The following is a 19,477-nucleotide window of genomic DNA, read 5'->3' on the forward strand; positions in this document are numbered from 1 at the left end:
TGGACACCTTAATAAAGTGAAGGAATAGGAGGAACGCTGCTGCATTTGTCTCACTAATGGTCGTCCTGCAGTATTAGCTGTAATAAGGTAATTAGCATCCAGACTCTGAACATATTGTCTCCTGCCTCAGGGTGAAGTGGGAGCTATGGGACCGCCGGGCATTCCGGGAAATGTGAGTAATATTTCTGCTGTTTGTGTTCGTGTTAACTGTAATAGAGTGCAGATGTGGTGAGATGTCACCTGCTTTCTTCTTCACAGGTTGCAAACGTCATTCCTGAGCCTGGTGAACCTGTGAGTACGCTTCTTCTATTTCACAAACTCCAGAATCAAATCTGTGAAGAATGGCTGTTTTTTTGTTTCTTTCAATTTGCTTGATTTTAAAAAAATAAATAAACATGTTTACATATTATATACCACCGATCAGACAGAACATTCGACACCTGACAGGTGAGGCAGATAACACTGATTATCTTTTCATCGTGGCAGCTGTTAGTGGGTGGGATACATTAGGAACCAAGTGAACATTTTAGAAAAAGGAAAAATGGGCAAGTGTAAGGATTTGAGCGAGTGTGACGAGGGCCAGATTATGACGACTGTGTCAGAGCGTCTCCATAACTGCAGCTCTTGTGGGGTGTTCCTGGTCTGCAGTGGTCAGTGTCTATCAAATGTGGTTCAAGGAAGGAACAGTGGTGAAGCAGTGACAGGGCCATGGACTGTCCTGTTTGTTGCCACAAAGCAAAACTGGTTTAGGAATGGTTCCGGGAGCACAACAATGACTTTGAAGCATCGACTTGACCTTCAAATTCCCCAGAACTCAGTTCAGCCGAGCATCTGTTGGATGTCCTGGATAAATAAGGCTGATTCATGGAGACGCTACCTCACAACTTGCACAACTTAAAGTATTTGTTGGTGACATCTTGGTAACAAATACCTCATCACACCTTCAGCACATGTTCAGGGGTCTAGTAGAGTCCATGCCTCACCGAGGTCTGTTTTGGCAGAAAAAAGGGGGAAAGACACAACCTTAGGCAGGTGGTCATAATGCCTGATCAGTATAAACACTGTTCTTACTCTTCTCATCTTCTGCATTTTTGCCATTTATTTCATTGCTTGTTTTTACCTTAAGGGGAGACCTGGAGAGAAAGGAGAGAAAGGGGAACAAGGGAAACCAGGAGAGATGGTGAGTTTAGTTTTCACTTCCTCTTTTTACATAACCAAGCTTCAACCAGCAATACGCTCAGGATCCCACTAGGTGCCAGTAGAGATTTGACGTTGCTGCAGCGAGGATGTCCTGTTACAGTGAGAGAGCTCCCGAGACTTCCCTTAATTGGCTAAGTAAATTAAATATTTGACACTGTCATGCAGTGCCCTGAATCTCTGTTCTCTCTGCTTTGCTGATATATTGTATATTAGGTGCAGCAGAACAGAGTGCACTGGTATATTTAGCATTAAATAGGCAACATGAATTATGTGCTGGAATTAACAGACTCATATTCTTAAGGCAGCATATGACAGTAAGTCTTAAGTCTTCAACTAGGATCATCACTATTCTTCATTCGTTTTTAGAGTAGCCCTTTTAACGCTTTAAGAGAAATGTTTTAATATATTTTTAAATTGATGCATCTTCTCTGTAGGGTCCAAGAGGACTACCTGGTGAACAAGGTTTTAAGGGACCACCTGGACTACCGGTACAAAGCTTGTTATCTCCTCACTCGTTTTAAGCTACAGTCATTCCGACTGGAATATCTCTGATTAGCTGCTTTGCTTCCAGGGCCCAAAGGGTGAGACTGGACTCACTGGAGAGACTGGGCGTGTTGGAGACCCAGTAAGTAGTTCCATCTAACAGGATTCACTTTTTAACACCAAGCGCTACGTTTTCTGTACGATAGAGGATGACGATGACCTCTGTGTTTCTACCAGGGTCCACCTGGCGTAGCTGGCCTTCAGGGTCCCCGTGGACTACCAGGAAGTGTGGTTAGTCTTTTCTTTCTGATCATTTATGTCTGTTGCAAGTGCTTCCTATGACTTTATACTACACATTATTAAATTAAGCTAAGAATTATTTTTATGTTTTAGGGCATACCGGGAATTATTGGGCCTCCAGGTCCAGCTGGACAAAGAGGAGACAAGGTCAGTCACTTATGTTTAAAATCCATGAGTGTGTTTGGTGGGTGTGATTTGACAGGATCAGGACTTTGCTGAGACTGGTATTGGCAGAGAAACAGACTGCTGAGAAAAAGAGTGACCTTGTATGTCCTCCATCATTGTTTCAGTTTGTGAATTCATTTGAATCCTGCTGCAGCAGCTACATGTAGGAGTAGCAATTCAGAGCTCTTTGTACTCTCTCTGCAGTTTTAATATGAAGGACAAGGTGTATAATAATTATAAGACTGAGATTTAAAATAATAAATGATCATACATAGAATTGAATTTGACTACTTTCAGAATCCAGAGCAACAGAAAAAAAAAGTATCTGAGGCATCTGCTTTGCTGACTTGAGAGACAAAAGCAGGATCTTTTTATTCCATTATTTATTTTAGGGGGAACCTGGAAAACCAGGACAACAAGGTCTCGCAGGACCACATGGAGAGCCTGGTTTGCCTGGACCTCCTGGACTACCAGGGAAGGGGAAAGATGGACAAAATGTAAGGCACAGCTATGTTATTTACTGAATGTTTACCATAGTTCATCCTACAAATATAATGATATTTAAAGTCATTTAATACAATATCATATTATAGGACAGTGCCACAATTATGATTAGAATAGATCAACTTGTCTGGATTTCAGCCCTTCTGTATCACATTAAGATTTTTTTCATCTCCATCACCATGGCAGCTGTATCCATCTCTTATACTGTCAAAGGCTACACCATGGAGCCAGCTAACACAAGTTAGAAAGAGGACAAACAAAAACAAAAAACACCTAAAATTAGAGCACAGGCTCTTTGTAAGGGCTTTATTACATAGCATCCATAAAATTTTTCCAATAATTCAAATGAAATGGTCAGAATGGCACAAACACAGACAAGAGGTGTAGCCGACGGCTACTGGCTACACCCACCCGAGGACAAAATTAGCTCTAAAGATGTGCATGACCGGCTTGTAAACAAGTTTTCAAGGCTGAAGTTGGTATTTGAATGTTGGAGGCTGACTCACTTTTGCAGCCAACCTCAAGTGGCCTTTAGAAGAACTGCAATTTTAAGGAATTTTGCATAGAATTTTTATTCATTTTTCCTATTTGTTATTCCTAAGCAGTTTACCTTCAGCTGCTTTAAAGTTTGGGAGAATTATCCTGGTGAACACTGCCAAACCATATTATTTTCTCTTTTTATTTGATTATTATTTGACACTTGGCAAATCTTATGAAGTCTATCTGCATTTTAACAACAGAAATGTATGCTTATCGAGGTTAGGATTACCTCTCCCGTGTGACTGTGCCTCAGAACAGTCTTTTGTATTTCCACATGTGTTCTGCTTGTAAACATCTCCTTGCCTGTTGAACCGCAGCGTAATATGAGCACTTGTATGAGGCAGAAAACAAGCCTGAGTAGGCACATTTTGTGCTGGAGCTCAACATGTGTCTTCATCAGTTTTCACCGTGATCCAAACATGTGGCCGTCCTGCTGACGGGGCAGAGCAAACAGGAAGGACATTGTTAAGACATATAACATTAAAACAGCAGAGGGGCACAACGGATTTGCCTCACAGCAGTTTTCACTCCCCTTTTTTTTCTTTTTACTTCTTTTACAGCTGCCAGGTGCGGCCCTGAGGCCTCGATACAGTCACGTGCATGAAGAATAGGAGCTCTTTGTGGACCATAAATGATTTATTCAAAGATGTTTAATTGCAATATTTTGGTTAATAACCAATTTTATTTGTGGTATTACAGGGAGACCCGGGGCCACAGGGAATCCAAGGACCCCCAGGGCTGAAGGTAATGTCATTTCAGAAGTTTGTAAGAGTTTTCTAGGTCTCCTCAGCTGCTCCGGTTTATCATGCACAGGTGCTCCTTTGTTGATGTGGAAAAACGTTCTTTTTTTTTTTAGTTGTTGTTGCCCGAATGAGGAAAAAAACAATTCATCTTTGTAGAAAGCAGCAAAAGCAATTCCCGTGTCCACTGCTCTGTGACCGTCGCTCTGATTATGACTGCCTCTTTGTTGTGAAGAGCTTGATGTGAAAGTTTCAGCACGCGTGAGGCTGGGAAGGGGCATTTGGTGGATTTATGGTGTCAAACTGCTCACCCTCATCACCGAGACGTTTTCTCTTCTGACTACAGAAATGTCTTAGATTGTATTTGTTTTATTCATTTTTTCCACCAGTCACTCAGAAAAAAGTTGTATTTCTGGGTTTGGCAATCATTGCTGAATGCAGTGCGCCAGAACCTTAGCTAAACATACTGGCAGCTGGAGGGTGAAATAAATTTAGCTTTTTCTTTTCGTCCCAGGGTCAACCAGGGTCAAGAGGAGAACCTGGGTTACCAGGGGACAGGGGTCCTGCAGGAGAAGGCAAAGTAGGACAAATGGTACGTACACCACGCCACAGTGATCCTTTTGACCTTCAGATCACTGGTAACCCGTCTAAGTTAGTGTTGTTGGGTTTTTTTGGGGTTTTTTTTGTTTTTTTGCCTGTCCCATTTGGCTCTTTTGCCATCAGAATTATTGTCTAAAGGCAAAAAAAGATGCCCAAATGGATTTACTTTACCAAATTGACCATCCCAGCCTTGCCGTAATGGTCCATTTGATCAATCAATCAATCAATCAAAGCTTTATTTGTCACATGCAGGTTGCCCTGCAGTGAAATGGGACCCCCCCCCGACCTTACACATATAGCACAAACATTACATGGGGATACAGGTCGGAGATTGGTAGAATCAGAGAAAAACATTGAAATGTACATTACAGTGGGGAAGTACAAGAGGAAAAAAGAGACCCCTACTCATGCTGTGCTTCCATGGTAGGACAGCATGAGAACAGGAAACAAAAAAACTCCTTTGCACAAAAAAGCACATAAATGTCCACAGCACAACATTGTGAAGACATGACAAGCCACAGGGGTGGGTGGGGGGTGAGGAGTAATCCGAAGAAACACAGCAGCCATCCTGCACAGCGCTATCATTCCAGCGCGGCACACAGACCCGCCGTGTTCCCTCGCCGGAAACAAGCATCGAAGGCGTTGGAAAGGGAGGGGGGATGAGTGAGTGCCTATCAGTGTAAGTGTATGTGTGTGCGTGTCCATAGTTCAGCGGAGACAGTGATTCACCTTTTATTGTTTATTTTATTTTCACTTACTGAATACGGGACAGACTTGACTGGGGGAAAGAAGGGGAGAAAGAAAGAGGGAAAGAGAAACAGCTGAGAAGAGGGACGGGGGAGAAGGGCAAAAGACAAAAACCAACAGAACGGGCAGAGAAAAAAAAAATGCATATATCAATCACCTGGATCACCTGCTGAGAAAGAAAAAAGAAAACAAGCAGAAGAGAACAAGAGTAATAGAATAAACAACATCACAATGATATATGGGAATATGACAGTAAATACTAAATATTAAACATTATTGTGCAGCACATAAGATCAACAGAACACAGTGTGCTTTGAGGTAGGAGCCAAAAAGGGTGTAGTTTGTGGGTGTGATCACCCGTGTGTACACCTGTGAGCATGGACGCGCTTGTTTTTTGTTTTTTAAAAGGTTCCTTCATGTAATGATCTGCTAGAGGGTGTGGGGGGGCCACAGCCCCGTCCTCCAGGGCATGAAGCAGGTATGGAGGAGATCAAAACTCCAGACATCCAGAGGCCCCCAGAACACAAGAGACCAAGGAAGACCAACAGAGGGGCAGCCGCGCCACTGTCCCAGAAAGAGCTGAGGAGAGTCCCAGATGAGGGGTCACTCAGCAGCCGCGGAGCAGAAGCCAGGGGGAGTTGCAGTGACGCGCCCGTGAGCTCCACCGGCAGCCAGCCGTGCCTGAGTGACCGAGCCCCAGGCCGAGAGGCCGGGGGCACCCCACCTCCGAAGTGGCCCGAGCGAGCCCCAGGCTCCAGGCCCCGATAAGCGGCCGCCAAGGAGTGAGCCGGTGTGTACCCGGACGCCCATCCCCGGACACAAAGAACCACCAATGCACCGATGTCTGAGGGCGTCTGCCACTGGTGGGGGGAGATAGGCCTCCAAACCTTGGAGGGCCTGAGGTGTCCCCAGAGAGGTGGCGCCTGATACCCAACCTGACATATAGACACAGACATACAGGCACACACAGATACAAACATCCATTCCCACCCTCATGCTCTCATATGCACTTACTCCACACTCAACCAACGTGGAGACAGACATAAAGAGACGCTGTACACACGATCACACTCCCAAAGCGTACTCTACAAACCGGGTCTAGGTACTCTTGCCCCTGGAGGGGGGAACTGCACCCAGACCCAGGTGGTGTTTCCCTTTTCCCTGCGGTGGGGGGAGGCAGACCGCCCCGACTCCGCAGCAGCAGGAAGGCCCCACACTCCAGACCGCAGTTGGACGGCCAACTCCTCCTCCTAGTCCTATCCCCCCCGCTCCAGCAGGCCGCAGAGAATGGGGGTGAGAGAAGACTCCAAACCTCCCTCCACCCGCTCATTGTAGTGTTGATGCATGTGTGTTTTAAGGTGCATTTAAAACCCAGGAGGGCATGGAGCTACCTGCCAGAGAGCAGCAGGTAAGCGCATGGTCCCTCCTGCTAGCCCTCAATGTCTACGTGTATTCAAAATTGAGAGGTGGGCAACGACGCCAGGGGTGGGGTGTACACCCTGATGGTACTTTGGACTCCGTGTATCGTGCCCACCCCCAAGATCCTATATGTATGTGTAATGAGAGTGTGAGTAATGTGAATGTCTAAGTTGTGGGATAAAATTGAGGCAGAGGCAGCCAGAAGGGGACAGAGGGGGGGGGGGGGGGGGTAGCCTCCTCTGCACCCTGGTGACATACCCCTACTCCAAGGTCCTGCATGTGTGGGTGGTTGTGGTGGAGCGGGAAGAGGGAGGCAGCTGGAGATGGGGAGGGAAGGAAGGGAGGGGCAAGTGACCCCTCCCTGGGGCCAGCTCCCCCGCTGACCCCAGTAGGCACCCCCATACTCCGCGACCCACCAGGGAAAGGGGGCCCAGGCCCATCCAGACCGGGCCCAGTGCAGCAGCGCCTCCCGGCCCCACAGAGCCTGGGACAGTCCACCCAACCCCACCACAGAGAAAACTGCACCCTCCCCACCATCCACTCATCTTCCAGACTACATAAGACAATAAACACCCAGGCTGAGATCTTCCTCCACCTCTCCTGTATCTCCCCCTCCTGCAGAGGGAGCTCCTGAGGAGAGGAAAGCTCCTGCAAGATGTGACAATCTTCCCCACCAGTTGAAGAGCCCCCCAGGTGGCTCGATGCGCCGGCGGCAGAGTGTTGTTAATGCCCATCGTATTTTTGTTTAATTTTTTTTCTCTGCTTGCAAGCACCAAAGATAAACTCTAATGCCAAAATATGTAACACTTTACTGGAAATGTAACATCTCATCGTCTAGATCCTGAAGATTTACAATGTTGCTTTAACGTTAGCCACAAATTTCACCATGACTCTTGTTTACAGGGACCTCCAGGACAAACTGGACCATCTGGACCTGTGGTGAATATTTACTGAAGCATTTTTTAAATAACTCCATGCTATTATTGTATCGTCTTTAACGTGCATTTCTGGGTTTAAGGGTTTGAGGGGTCCACCAGGTGTTGCTGGTCCTCAAGGCCCAGCAGGTCACAATGTAAGTCCAACACTGAAATATTTACTCATAAATAAGTTCATTTATGCTTCACTTGTCTTGACTTGTATAACTCTCTGCAGTGAACCACAGTTTTGGTGGATGCTGATGCATGCCTGTGATCTTCAGCTGATAGAAAATGTAATGTGTGGCTTTTTCTCCAAATGTAGGGTCTGCCAGGAAGGCCAGGAGAAAAGGGCTCACCAGGAGAGCCTGTAAGTACACACAGCGAGAGAACACCAGGCTACATCAGAGCTTCTGTTTCTCCAGCTGTTTGCTTAGTTTTAGTGCATGCATTAAATATAAAGCGGGATATGAGAACACTTTGTCCTGTCACTATCACTAGGATCATGTGAGTTATCAGAGCAATTTTTGTTGGTCGCAGCTTTTTTTCATGAAAAGGTTCTAAAAAGGCCTAAGCTTAGCAGCTAAATATGTTTCTCAGACTTTAACATGACACAAAATAGACATAAAATGAGAGCAATATTGGAGAGAGACTAAATTACTACTCAGATTGCTGTTTGAGCATGCTCGGGAGTTTGGAAAACTACATGCAGTGTATGGGGGTTTCAAAGTAAGTACAAAACATCAGGCCTGTTGCTCGTCGGTCTAAAACCTTGGTTTGCATCCAGCTCTTGTTTGATGGCCACACGCTGACTGCAGTGACTGATTGTGGGGGTGTCAGCGAGCTTCCTCTGAAGGTTTTTCAGGTGTAGCTGTACAGCAAGGATGAGGGAACTTAGTCATTGAGGAGGGGCTCAGAGTAGTTTGGGTGGTTTGGGCATCTTATGTGTCCTCTCTGCCTTGACGTCACCTCAGTATCTTACCAGAAGACCTGGAGGCCATGACCTGGGCTCCTCTGCTTAGACTGCCACCCCCACGACCTGGACCCAAATAACTGGCAGGAAACAGATGCACGGCTGAATGGATGTTGCTTTGTGTTAACATGTTCATCCTACCAACTTTATAAGGCTACATTTTATTCTTGTTAAAGATTAAAGTCAACCTTAGAGTGTCACTAATGTAAATGGTCAGCTTCTGGCTGCAGCTCGGGGAAATGGGAATAAAACTCTGGAATCTAGTTTTAAAGTTGAAGTTGGAAATCTTGAGAGTCCACTAGAATGCAGAATTCATTTTGGAGCAAGATGTTTATATTCTATATATATATGATACTTTTTTTGGACACAATTTTGGCTTGTGCACAGATCCCTTGATGTTACTTTGTTTCCATTAACTCATTTATTTTCTGTCTCCCAGGGAAAAGCCCCAGACTTTGACCCAAAGGTAAGAAGCCATTATTTGATATGATTTGATATGTGGATCATTTGATGACAGCGTGTCTGTGCCATCTTTAGGAGTTTTGCTCAGACTGCCCTGCAGGACCACCGGGACCACCTGGACTCCCAGGAATCCCAGGAGATAAAGGACAACAGGGACCTGCTGGGAAAAATGGAGAAGATGGATACCAAGTGGGTCAAAGTTATTAACATGTCATAATTAAAGTGAATGACCTCACTTCACTTCTCTTGCCTAAAGTCTATTATAATGTAAAAGCATGTATTTAAGCACATTTTATAAAGTGTGTGTTTGCTGCCCTGTGTGAGTCATGAGGTCAGAGCCTCGCCATCCGTCACCTGCTGTGACGGATGGCGAGGCTCTGTCTGCATCATTAGCTCGGCCTCCTCTGGGGGGTAGCGGTGAGCGATTAGCAACCAGCGACGGTGCTCGCCACTGTTGGCTCGGACAGAGACTGATGGTCTGCTGTGTCACTGCAGGGCCCGCCAGGACTAGCCGGACCTCCAGGGGCCCCCGGAGCCGATGGAGGAAAGGCATGTGTGCTCACTTACTGCCAAACTTATTAGCTGCTTCAATCAGTTTTTTTTTTTTTTTTTTTACATCATTCAGACGTTAGGGAGATATTTTGAACTTTATTTTCTCAAGCCTAACGTTTTTCCAACCAAATGCTTTTCTCTTTTTGTCACCACAGGGTGTAAAAGGTGATCGAGGACCTGCTGGAAACCCCGGAGACAAAGGGGACAAGGTGTGTTTTTCCACTGTGACATTTCCAACCTTCCTCTCGCTGTGTTTGAAGAAACATCCAATGCAAAGTCTTCAGCTCGATTTTAATGACCATTATCTGTTTAATAGGGTCACCCGGGGCCTCCTGGTCATCCAGGTCCTCCTGGATTAATGGGTACACCTGTAAGTCGATGTTTCAGCCTTGTTTACAACATTGTCAGAATACGTGAAAAGTGAATATTGACCTCCACTGACATCGTCTCTTCCTCTTCAGGGTAACGATGGGTTGCCTGGGCCTGCGGGCCCCCCAGGACCCCCTGGAGAAAAGGTCGGTTAGCACCCTGTGTACTTTCTGCTCAGAGAGCCCATTACCCATGTGTCATTATTGTACAACCCGCTTCCCTCTAGCGTGTAGGTCACCGTCCTGTGCCGTAATAATGGCTATTAATCATTTCTTTTTTGTTGGTGACCCGTTTTTGTGTTTGTTTTCACCAGGGCAAAGAGGGTCTCAAAGGAATCCAGGGACCACCAGGGCTTCCTGGCTTGATAGTAAGAAAAATCATGAGAACGTAAAGCATCATGAATATGCAGTTCCTGCTGGATGCTGTGATTATTTTAGGCAACAATATAAAACCATAAGTGGGCCTTTGGGTCTTTGACGCTGCAGACCCTAAATAATTGTTTTCCTTTATCACAGGGGCAGCCTGGCAAAATGGGAAAAGATGGCAGACCAGGTGAACCAGGAGAACCTGTAAGTTGATGGAAATGACCCACAGAGCATAAAAAGTTTGAACACTAACTGGAAGATATTGTCTGTATTTATTTATACACACATACTCACTCAAGGTGTTTCCTTTCAGGGCAAACAAGGTGAAACTGGACCCCCAGGAAACTCAGGGCTCAGGGGACTCCCTGTAAGTAGCCAGCAGTAGATCTGATAGAAGAACCTGGTGATATGCAAATTGCTGTGACTGATTCGCTGCACCTTCTCTTTCTAACCAGGGCTTCAAAGGCCACAGAGGAGAACCTGGAGCTCCAGGAACTAAGGTTGGTTTGCTTTTAATGTATTTGAGCAGAGAGGTGCGCTGTTAAACAAGAATAATATGTTAGAGACATTACAGGAGAAAGAGAAGGAGTTATAGGTCAGTGTTAATGAATGGTCAGGTACAAAGACTGAAATCATAATGATTAAAACGCAGCCAATGACCAAAGGAAAACTTCAAAATACCAGTTTAAAGACATCTGGCTTTTGAGAGTAACACATAGAGACATGATGGATAATTCTGAAGACATTTTTCATTTTCTCTATACCTGTTTATTATCTTTTCCACTTAACTGAATAACTGACACATGAAACGTAAGGAAGTTGATAACCACCGTTGCAATACTGTCGCCTACTGAGGCTTTAACGTTTCTTTCAGCCAGTTACCACAAAGAAACGCTGGCTATCTTGAGCTTGCCTGGTAGTCTAACCCTCAGTTTAACTAAAACATAGCTATTTTTCCTTTTTCATGCAGTATCAGACTCCTAAAGCAAAGTAAAATAACCCACCGCATTACAGACTATATCAACTATTGTAATGCCACGACTAAATACAAATACCGAGAGATTCCAGCAACAAGACGGGACACAGTTTCTCCTTTTACTTCACAAGGCCGCACATAAACAGCTGACCTTAAAAATGCGAGCTAAAACCATTTTGAGATTCTGGCAGTGCAAAAAAGCAGAAAATCTGCACCAGTGCAGTTTTATTTATGTTTTGTGACAGCATTTTTTTTCCTGAAGAGGTGTGCAGTTTGCCAGACAGCGTGATGGGTCCTGAAACAACTACCCAAAATAATCTTGGTGTCTGTGCAGACTTGCTGCATTCATGTTACCCTCAAGAAAAACCAAGTAAAACATGCAAATATAATCAGTGACGGTGCGACAAAGGACAACAAATGTAGCCGCGAGTGTCGTCGTTGGTGGCTTTGAAAACTGCCGCACCGTCACTTTCTCAACTGCTCACAAATGCATGCAGTGTGAAACTGGCGAGGAGTGTTACTTAGTCTCTGGCTCAACAGCCTTACTCACAGCAGGGGTGCAGGGTATAGCACACAGCCACGTTCGCTGTTTAGCTCGCCGCACTGCACCGTCACCTCATATCTGACACCAGCCCAGAGGCTCACCTTTTTTTTTTTAAACACCTGTTTTAATAGAGACTCATCACACCTGCTGCTTTCTTCTGCATTCTGTCAAAGCCCCGTGACCAATAGCATGGCTCATTACAGACAAGTCTGAGTGAGTCACAGCGAGGCAGGCAGCCTCCTCGCCCTGCAGACACTCTGCAGACAGCTTATTAGAGGAATTGTTGCCGTAGACACAAGACTTACCCTTCATTATCACCTCCATGTAAATTAAACTCAATCTTAAAATTGAAAGTAGATTTTACAAGTGCAGAATGTCTCAGCGTAGTCTGGAAGCATCATATAGATTCTTACAGGAAGCTCTCTGGTCTGCAGTGTTGTGTTATTCTTATAAGCAGCAAAGGTTACATTATGAGTCATCGTAATGTAACCTTCATATTCTCTCTTTGTTTAGTTGATGTTTTTTGTTATGTGGCACAGGGAGAAGATGGAAAGCCGGGATCACCTGGACGTGACGGTAAAGCTGGGAAAGAGGTACGTGGTGGGTTTTATCAAATTTCGCTTCCTTCCTTTCTACTTTAAGTGCTTAATGCATTTTTTAGAGAAGTACTCAGGCCAAGGTTTATCACACAGCTGCCCTAAACTAACAGTAGTGGGAATTAGCAACCAGTATGTGCAGTTTTTTAACTTTAACATTATCGTTTATGAGTTTTCTAGAAATTTTCAAATGTACTGTTTTACAAAAAAACCCCAAAATATTATTATTATTTGACGAAACTGCCAATAATTTGCCAATTAATTTACTTGCATTCCTAAACTGAACATTTTTTAGTGAATGAATGTTATGCTTGATTAATTTCTGAGTGCTGACTCAAACTCGGGTGTAAAGATGTAAATTCAGTTACTCTCCTAATAAATAACTGTCACACAGCTGTGTGGCAGGTCGTGTGGGACACAGTTGCAGAAATCAGAGACAAAGAATAAACTAAAAGACAGTTGTATTGCCGTCCTAAAGCTCAATAATTCACAAACTCAAACAAAGAAGAAGCTGCGAAAACGTGGAACTCGAGGAAGACGCTGCGAGAGGAGAGGACGTGACAAAGGGTAGTGGAGGACAGAGACAGTAAATACACAGGAAGGTAATTAAGAAAGTGGAGACAGCTGAACAAGAACAAATCAGGAATAACAAGACAGGGGAAGCAAAACTGAACACAACACACAAGCATGAAAAGGAAAACACAGTGATTCCAGAAAAATCAAAACCCAGAGATCATGACGATAACAATATAGCTCTTAGTTTTAAACACGTTTGACAGATTTCTTCTTGTTTTTATGATGCTCTCATTCATTTATTAAGCACTGTACATATATACAGAAAGGGGCACCACAAGGAAAAATGCAGCTTTTATTATATTCAGTTTTCAGCCCTTATGGCGCACTGAGGAACAGACAATACATTTAAAGGAAAGAAACGTACACATGAAAAAACCCCAAATAAACCCTGATAATGCCTCGACTGCAGCTCTCTGATATCCCCCCTGCTGTAAACATTTGTCACCCCCTTCAAAATCCTCCAGCACGTTCTGTCTCAGTCGCTGAGCTCTTGACTGTGATCATTAATGTTGTCTGGAAGCAGATGTATTGATTGAGGGAATGCAGATAATAAAAAAGTTTCTTCCTGGCACACCATCACCGGCATCTTTAATCATGTCTTTTATAACGACTGCGGCCAAGTCGTGGCAGTGCCGTTTTTATCTTTTGACACTGTGTGAGAGTTGTTTTGTTTTTTTTGGGGGGTTTTTTTCTCTCTTCGTCAAAGTGAAAACTCGCACATACACTCAGAAACTGCAGGATTGTTATGCCCCCATTTTTCTTGTGGCATGGTGTGCAGTAGCACTTCACAAAAACCTCTTTCACCAAGCTGATCCTCTGGCTGTGAGGCAATGAGACAGAATGTTCTCACAGCTCACGTCTCCTGAAGTAAGAATATATTTTTCACCTACAACAACAACAATTCCCATTTAACAGCCTCCTACAGGAGAGGCTGCGGTCCAGTAAGGCTATGCTACGTAAGGAGATCAAATTAGCCCTTTGCATGTTTCTTTCACTATTGAGCAACACAGTCGACTGAGTGCAGCTCAAACTGCCAGGTCACAAATGAATGACCTGATGCTACACGTGATGCTACTTGAATCTGGAAAGCATGCTCCAGTGTAAGAACTGGTGTTTACACCTGCGGTTCTTTGGCTACAACGTGGCGATGCAGCGTGGTTTTTCCCATCAAATGCAGGCTCTGCAGGCGGATGCTAAAAGAGGCTGAGGAAGCTTTTCACTAAATGAATTCTGAGCTTGCTTTATTATAAACCGCTCTGCATAAATCAGAGGCCTGTAACGGCCGACTTGTCCAACAGGCAAGAAAACGGCAACAATATTTCTGTGAGCAGTAGATATTGTGGTATCCACACTGTATTTCAGAATGTGATTAATCTCCACTCTCTGCTCAGATTCAGGCAAATGCTGCACAAAGTAATTTTACAAAGCTTCGTAATGTATTGAGCCGTACTGCTAAAGCAACACAAGAGTTTCTCAAAGTCAGTCATCTGATCTCAACCCAACAAAGCACGTTTTTCAGTTACTGAAGACCAAACTGAAGGCAAAAGACCCAGAAATGGGCAACAACTGAATGTGGCTGTAGTAAAGTCCTGGCAGAGCATCTCAAAAAACGAAATCCAGCGTTTGTTGATGTCCATGTGTTATAGAGGAGCCAGTGACACCTTATAGAATGGACCTAAATCTCTGGCACTGTTCACCTTTGATTACTCACTTGCGCTGATATCAACTGCTTTAGCGACGTTGGGGACCAATCAGAGCTTTAAAAAAAAAAAAAAAAAAAAAATTGGTATAAACAGCTGTAAATTGTAAATGTTAAACGGCTGAAGAAAATAAAATACATACAGTATATAATATGAGCAATAAAAGAAATAAGTATCTTCATCTTTCCGCCAGTACACATTTACTGTAGTGATGAAAAGATGCTGCTCACTCCAGAACGGAGGGTTTTGCACTGATGCTAATATTTAGCATCTGGCCCCCATTTTGGCCTAAAGATGCGATAAAATTCATTCAACCAGTTTGAATGCAGGGTACTAATGTTGTCTTCTTACAGGGTCTTCGGGGACCTCCAGGGCCAGAAGGACTTTTAGGCCCAAGAGGAGAGCCGGTGAGTCATTTTCAGTCACTGGCATGGCTGTCTGATGCAGAGAAGAGACAGCACGGTGTCACGCTGACAGATAGGGACATAAAGTGGCACTCAAGCTGTTTCTCTCACTGCCCTTCCTCATCAGTTTTTTTCCATTATATCTTTTTTTCTTCTTCTTGTTTTTTTAACTTGTATCCCAGGGCAAGCCGGGTGAACCGGGACCGTCAGGAAAATCAGGTCTCCCCGGAACACCGGTGAGTTTCCTCTTCCTGTTCTGCAAAATCTTTGCATTCAGTTTTACTGTTTTTTCACCTTTGATGTAAGAAGCACGTATCCCTAATTTAACTCTGTGACAAGCACCCAGAGAATGAATGAGCTGAAGCAGTATTTTCAGTGATAGCAGAACAGGCGTACATGAAACTGAAGGCAAGAGGAGACTTTTTGAAGAAATGAGCTGTCAGATTTTGATGGAACATCAATGTTGCTCTGACTGGGGAGGGAACATCACTTTCCCTTGAGTGAGGAAGGGAGTTGGCCGGGTTGCTGCTAGTTGAAGAAAAGAAACCCTCAAAGTCAAGTGAATCAGGTGATCGTCATTTTCTAGAAGACTCATCTAGTAATTGTGTTTTGACGCGCACCCACAGAGACACGCCTAAGCTGAGTCTCTGGTGACAAAAGGTCTGAATTGTCTGGTGATGCAGAATGCAACCAAGGTTATTGGAAGGTTTTGCACAGAGTGCCTGATATCAGGGGAAAAACAACTCTGGCTCACAAGGTTTCCTTCAGGGATGATTTTACAGTGAAAATGTGAGTGTGTGAGGATTTGGAGAAAAGCCAGCAGTGACAAAGCTATCGGTTAAAGAATTGGTTCACATTTACATTTTGAGTCTGTCAGGAAACAATATTCAAATGAGCACTTGAACGCTAAACAGGTTTCATTTGCTGTAATTATCAGTCCTGTTCAAACTGGCCATTAAATGATCCCTTTCTAAACTGCTTTGAACATAATTGACTGTAATCAGAATCTACATTCAGAGTTCACTTGAAGCAGTTGTGAGGGTTAAGCATCTTACCAAGTGGATATCGGAGTTAAATGAATTCCCTTTGCATATTTTCCTGAACTGTGTTTCCAGGCTCAGTTGCAGAGACTCAGTCTAAGCTTGTCACAGAGTAGCTAAGTAACCTTTATTAGTTGTTTAAGCTTAAAACGTTCATTCTGATTAATCTTAAAAGTAGAGCCAGTGTCCGTCATTCCAACCATGTGCAGTGGTGCAGTACACAGTAAAATGAGATGACATCCCTACACGACCATGGTGCTACATATGACATATAACAGACAACCAACACAGGACTGCATAAAGTGCAATGTGCAAAAATTGCAACCCTTCCCCCTCCAAAAAAAACAACAACAAAAAAACAAAGGCAGTGCAACACTACATAGAAGACAACGATGTGGACCCAAGACAGTGCAATAGAAATGTGTAAAAAGAACCTTGGTGTATGTGTATGAGATTGTGCAGCTAAGTGCTCAGTAGTGACAGTTTGGGAGCTGGTTCTGTGAAAGGGAGACCCTTCAGCTTTCAGGCCTGTCCTCTGTGGAACGTGCTCCCAGTTTGGGAGCTGGTTTCACGGAAGAAGGGTCTGAAAGCTGAAGACTCTCCATCCCATTCTGCTCTTAAATTCTCTAGGAACCAGAAGTAACGCAGGAGTCTGAGAGCAAAGTGCTCTATTATGGTGATATGGCACTATGAGGTCTTAAAGATAAGATGGAGCCTGATTATTCAGGGCCTTGTATGTGACGAGAAATTTTTAATTTTAATTTATCACGGAGCCAATGAAGAGAAGTGAGTATGGGAGAAACATGCTCTCTCTTTCTAGTCCCTGTCAGTACTCTCGCTGCAGCATTTTGCATCAACTGAAGGCTTTTCAGAGAGCTCTTAGGGTGAGCTGATAATAATGAATTACAATATTCCATTTTAGAAGTAATGAATACATGAACTAATTTTCCAGCATCACTCAGACAGGATATTTCTAATTTTAGAAATGTTGCACAAATGGAAGAAAGCAGTCCTGCATATTTGTTTGATATGTGCATCGAAGGACATATCCTGGCAAAAATGACCCCAAGATTCCTCACAGTGTTACTGGAGATAGATGTAGCCACCATGATGTCCCCCAGTAGTTTCTTGGTGATGGTTTTGTTGCCATAATATGAACAATACTTCTTGCTTTGTAAGAGAAGCCTTGTATGTAGAATCGGTCCCAGCATCTGCCCTTGTTGCTACAGTAACACTAGGAAGAGCAGATGTTGGAGACTGCACTACAACCAAAGTTAATGCAACAGTGTGCAAGTCACCTTCGATGTGGTTACTTAGAAGATGGCGACCAGCCTGCAACAACTCAGTTAGTTGCTGTGACCATTATTGTTGGTAAATCTTCACCAATCTGTCTGTGAGTGATTGCAGTCAATCCGAGTCAGAGCAAACCTCCGTGTGCCAAACCTATTCAAACTCCTTGTGACTGAAAGTCATTACGTAGAGGTTCAATGTGCAATGTGTTCCCAAAAGCGAAACCCAGCCACCAAATTTATGCACAAACACTAGCAAGCTAGTGTTAGCCGATAACCTCTGTTAACCTCTGTGCACTGAACCTCTGAACCTTATAGGCTGCAGACACACAGAGCCACTAATAGTCTGTGCAAAACACAATGAAAGTTCCTCAAAAGGCACCAACTACACAAAGATGTTTCAGAGTTCATTGAGTCAAATTAGCTGAAGTGAAGCCCAATGGACAACCATCAGCATCAGTCAGAGAGACCATTCCTCTAATTCTAAGGCAGCTTTGTAAGTCATATTTCACATAGAAGTACTCTGCCCTTTTTTATACGTGGGTTTTAAATACACTTAGTAGGACCTGAGAGCCCAAACAGGAGAGAGCATGCTGAGCGTGGTCAGAGGTGAAACGCTGGTGTTAAATTACTCCTTAATATCAGGTGTAATAGTAAATCATCATGATTGCTATAAAACACCTCGCAGCAGTGACATTTTTAAATGCCGTATCATTAGTATGATAAACAAATCTTTATTTGAGGGTAAATAAATCCTGAAGCAAACTGTTTATTGTAAAGCAGTGTCACATTATTGGAAATGTCACAGCTAAACGTAGAGTTGGTAACGTCAGAGTACTGAGGAAAAGGCTGAAATATGCAGAGCGTTTGTTTAGTGATTCGTGCTGAAATCAAATCAGCTTATGTGTCGGTATCATGTGCAACGAGAATGTTAATAAGCTGTGGGAAGGAATAGCAGGACCTGTGCACCGACCTGTGGGCTGAAGGATGGTATCTTTGGAGGTGGACTAAATGTTGCTAACTGGAGGGCAGACGATATGCAGGAAGTTATCAGAGGAGTCGATGATATCAGTCAGCAGAGGAAGCAGATCAACAGGAGCAGCCCGGGGGAGGGAAGAGGGCAGCAACCAGAATGCAGAAAGGTTACAGAAGGAGATGGAGAGTGATTTCAGTGGATGGCGAAGGAGATGTTCAGAGGAAGAGTCAGATATCGACCAAAATGGTATCAGATGTCAGATTTACCACGCAAAGAAAAGGAAGGGGTGCAGTGAGTGGAGAGGAGCAGAGGTGATAGAGAAGCACATCAAAGATTTAAAATACAGCATTTTTTAAAAGAAAGTGTCGATAAAATGGGCATTAATACGTTTCTCCACTCTGTGGATGCATTAAGCAGCTTGTCTTTGAGCCCACGCGCTGGTTAGAAAATATGAATTTTAATGTTTTCAAGCCACAATATTTATGAAAATTTCATCCAGAGCTCTGCTGCATGCTGAGCAGGAAATGCAGCTAAATCTGCAGTAATGATGCAGCCCTGCTCATCTACAGTGTGCCATGTGACAAACATGTCTCTGCTGTCCTACAGGGTCTCAGGGGAGACAAGGGCGAGCCGGGCAATCCAGGGTTACCAGGCTTCAGTGGACCTAAAGGCCCCTCGGTGACTGCAAGATTATTTATTTATATATTCATGTTTTGATGTAAAGATTAATCGCAGCTCGCAAATACGAGCAGCTGTGGGTAATAATAGCTTTTATTTTGATTTCCAGGGTCCGCCCGGTCCAATTGGCCCAGAAGGAAAACAGGTAAGACTTTCCAAAAGAGAACTGATGACGTATCATCTTTATATCCACACTAACATTTACTTGTCTGTGGTATTTTGTAGGGTGTGCCGGGCAGAGCTGGTGATCGCGGTATCAAAGGAGAGAAGGTGAGCAGCGCTAGGAGTGTAAACCAAATCAGTTTTGCTGACCACTTTCGACATACACACTTACACATTATAGCAGCGTGTGACAATTACTGATG

At 44.0% G+C, this 19,477-nt stretch overlaps 1 protein-coding gene across 1 annotated transcript in view; it reads left to right on the forward strand.

Annotated features, from left to right (window-relative positions):
• Positions 1–19,477, forward strand: part of col22a1 (collagen, type XXII, alpha 1) — a 66,701-nt gene that overhangs the window by 40,060 nt on the left and 7,164 nt on the right. Inside the window, exons 33-61 of the mRNA XM_085346396.1 lie at positions 131–172; positions 259–291; positions 1,127–1,180; positions 1,635–1,688; positions 1,772–1,825; positions 1,921–1,974; positions 2,077–2,130; positions 2,541–2,645; positions 3,892–3,936; positions 4,447–4,524; positions 7,602–7,637; positions 7,717–7,770; positions 7,938–7,982; positions 9,025–9,051; positions 9,123–9,236; positions 9,543–9,596; positions 9,755–9,808; positions 9,916–9,969; positions 10,061–10,114; positions 10,282–10,335; positions 10,484–10,537; positions 10,647–10,700; positions 10,789–10,833; positions 12,393–12,446; positions 15,079–15,132; positions 15,312–15,365; positions 19,041–19,112; positions 19,222–19,257; positions 19,338–19,382. Coding sequence (XP_085202522.1) covers positions 131–172; positions 259–291; positions 1,127–1,180; positions 1,635–1,688; positions 1,772–1,825; positions 1,921–1,974; positions 2,077–2,130; positions 2,541–2,645; positions 3,892–3,936; positions 4,447–4,524; positions 7,602–7,637; positions 7,717–7,770; positions 7,938–7,982; positions 9,025–9,051; positions 9,123–9,236; positions 9,543–9,596; positions 9,755–9,808; positions 9,916–9,969; positions 10,061–10,114; positions 10,282–10,335; positions 10,484–10,537; positions 10,647–10,700; positions 10,789–10,833; positions 12,393–12,446; positions 15,079–15,132; positions 15,312–15,365; positions 19,041–19,112; positions 19,222–19,257; positions 19,338–19,382 — 1,587 coding nt within the window. The remainder of the gene's footprint in view (positions 1–130; positions 173–258; positions 292–1,126; positions 1,181–1,634; positions 1,689–1,771; positions 1,826–1,920; positions 1,975–2,076; positions 2,131–2,540; positions 2,646–3,891; positions 3,937–4,446; positions 4,525–7,601; positions 7,638–7,716; positions 7,771–7,937; positions 7,983–9,024; positions 9,052–9,122; positions 9,237–9,542; positions 9,597–9,754; positions 9,809–9,915; positions 9,970–10,060; positions 10,115–10,281; positions 10,336–10,483; positions 10,538–10,646; positions 10,701–10,788; positions 10,834–12,392; positions 12,447–15,078; positions 15,133–15,311; positions 15,366–19,040; positions 19,113–19,221; positions 19,258–19,337; positions 19,383–19,477) is intronic.

The sequence above is a fragment of the Diplotaxodon limnothrissa genome, linkage group LG22 (assembly GCF_057381915.1).
Source record: "Diplotaxodon limnothrissa isolate DT_005_m linkage group LG22, D_limnothrissa_male_GT1.1, whole genome shotgun sequence".
Taxonomy (NCBI): Eukaryota; Metazoa; Chordata; class Actinopteri; order Cichliformes; family Cichlidae; genus Diplotaxodon; species Diplotaxodon limnothrissa.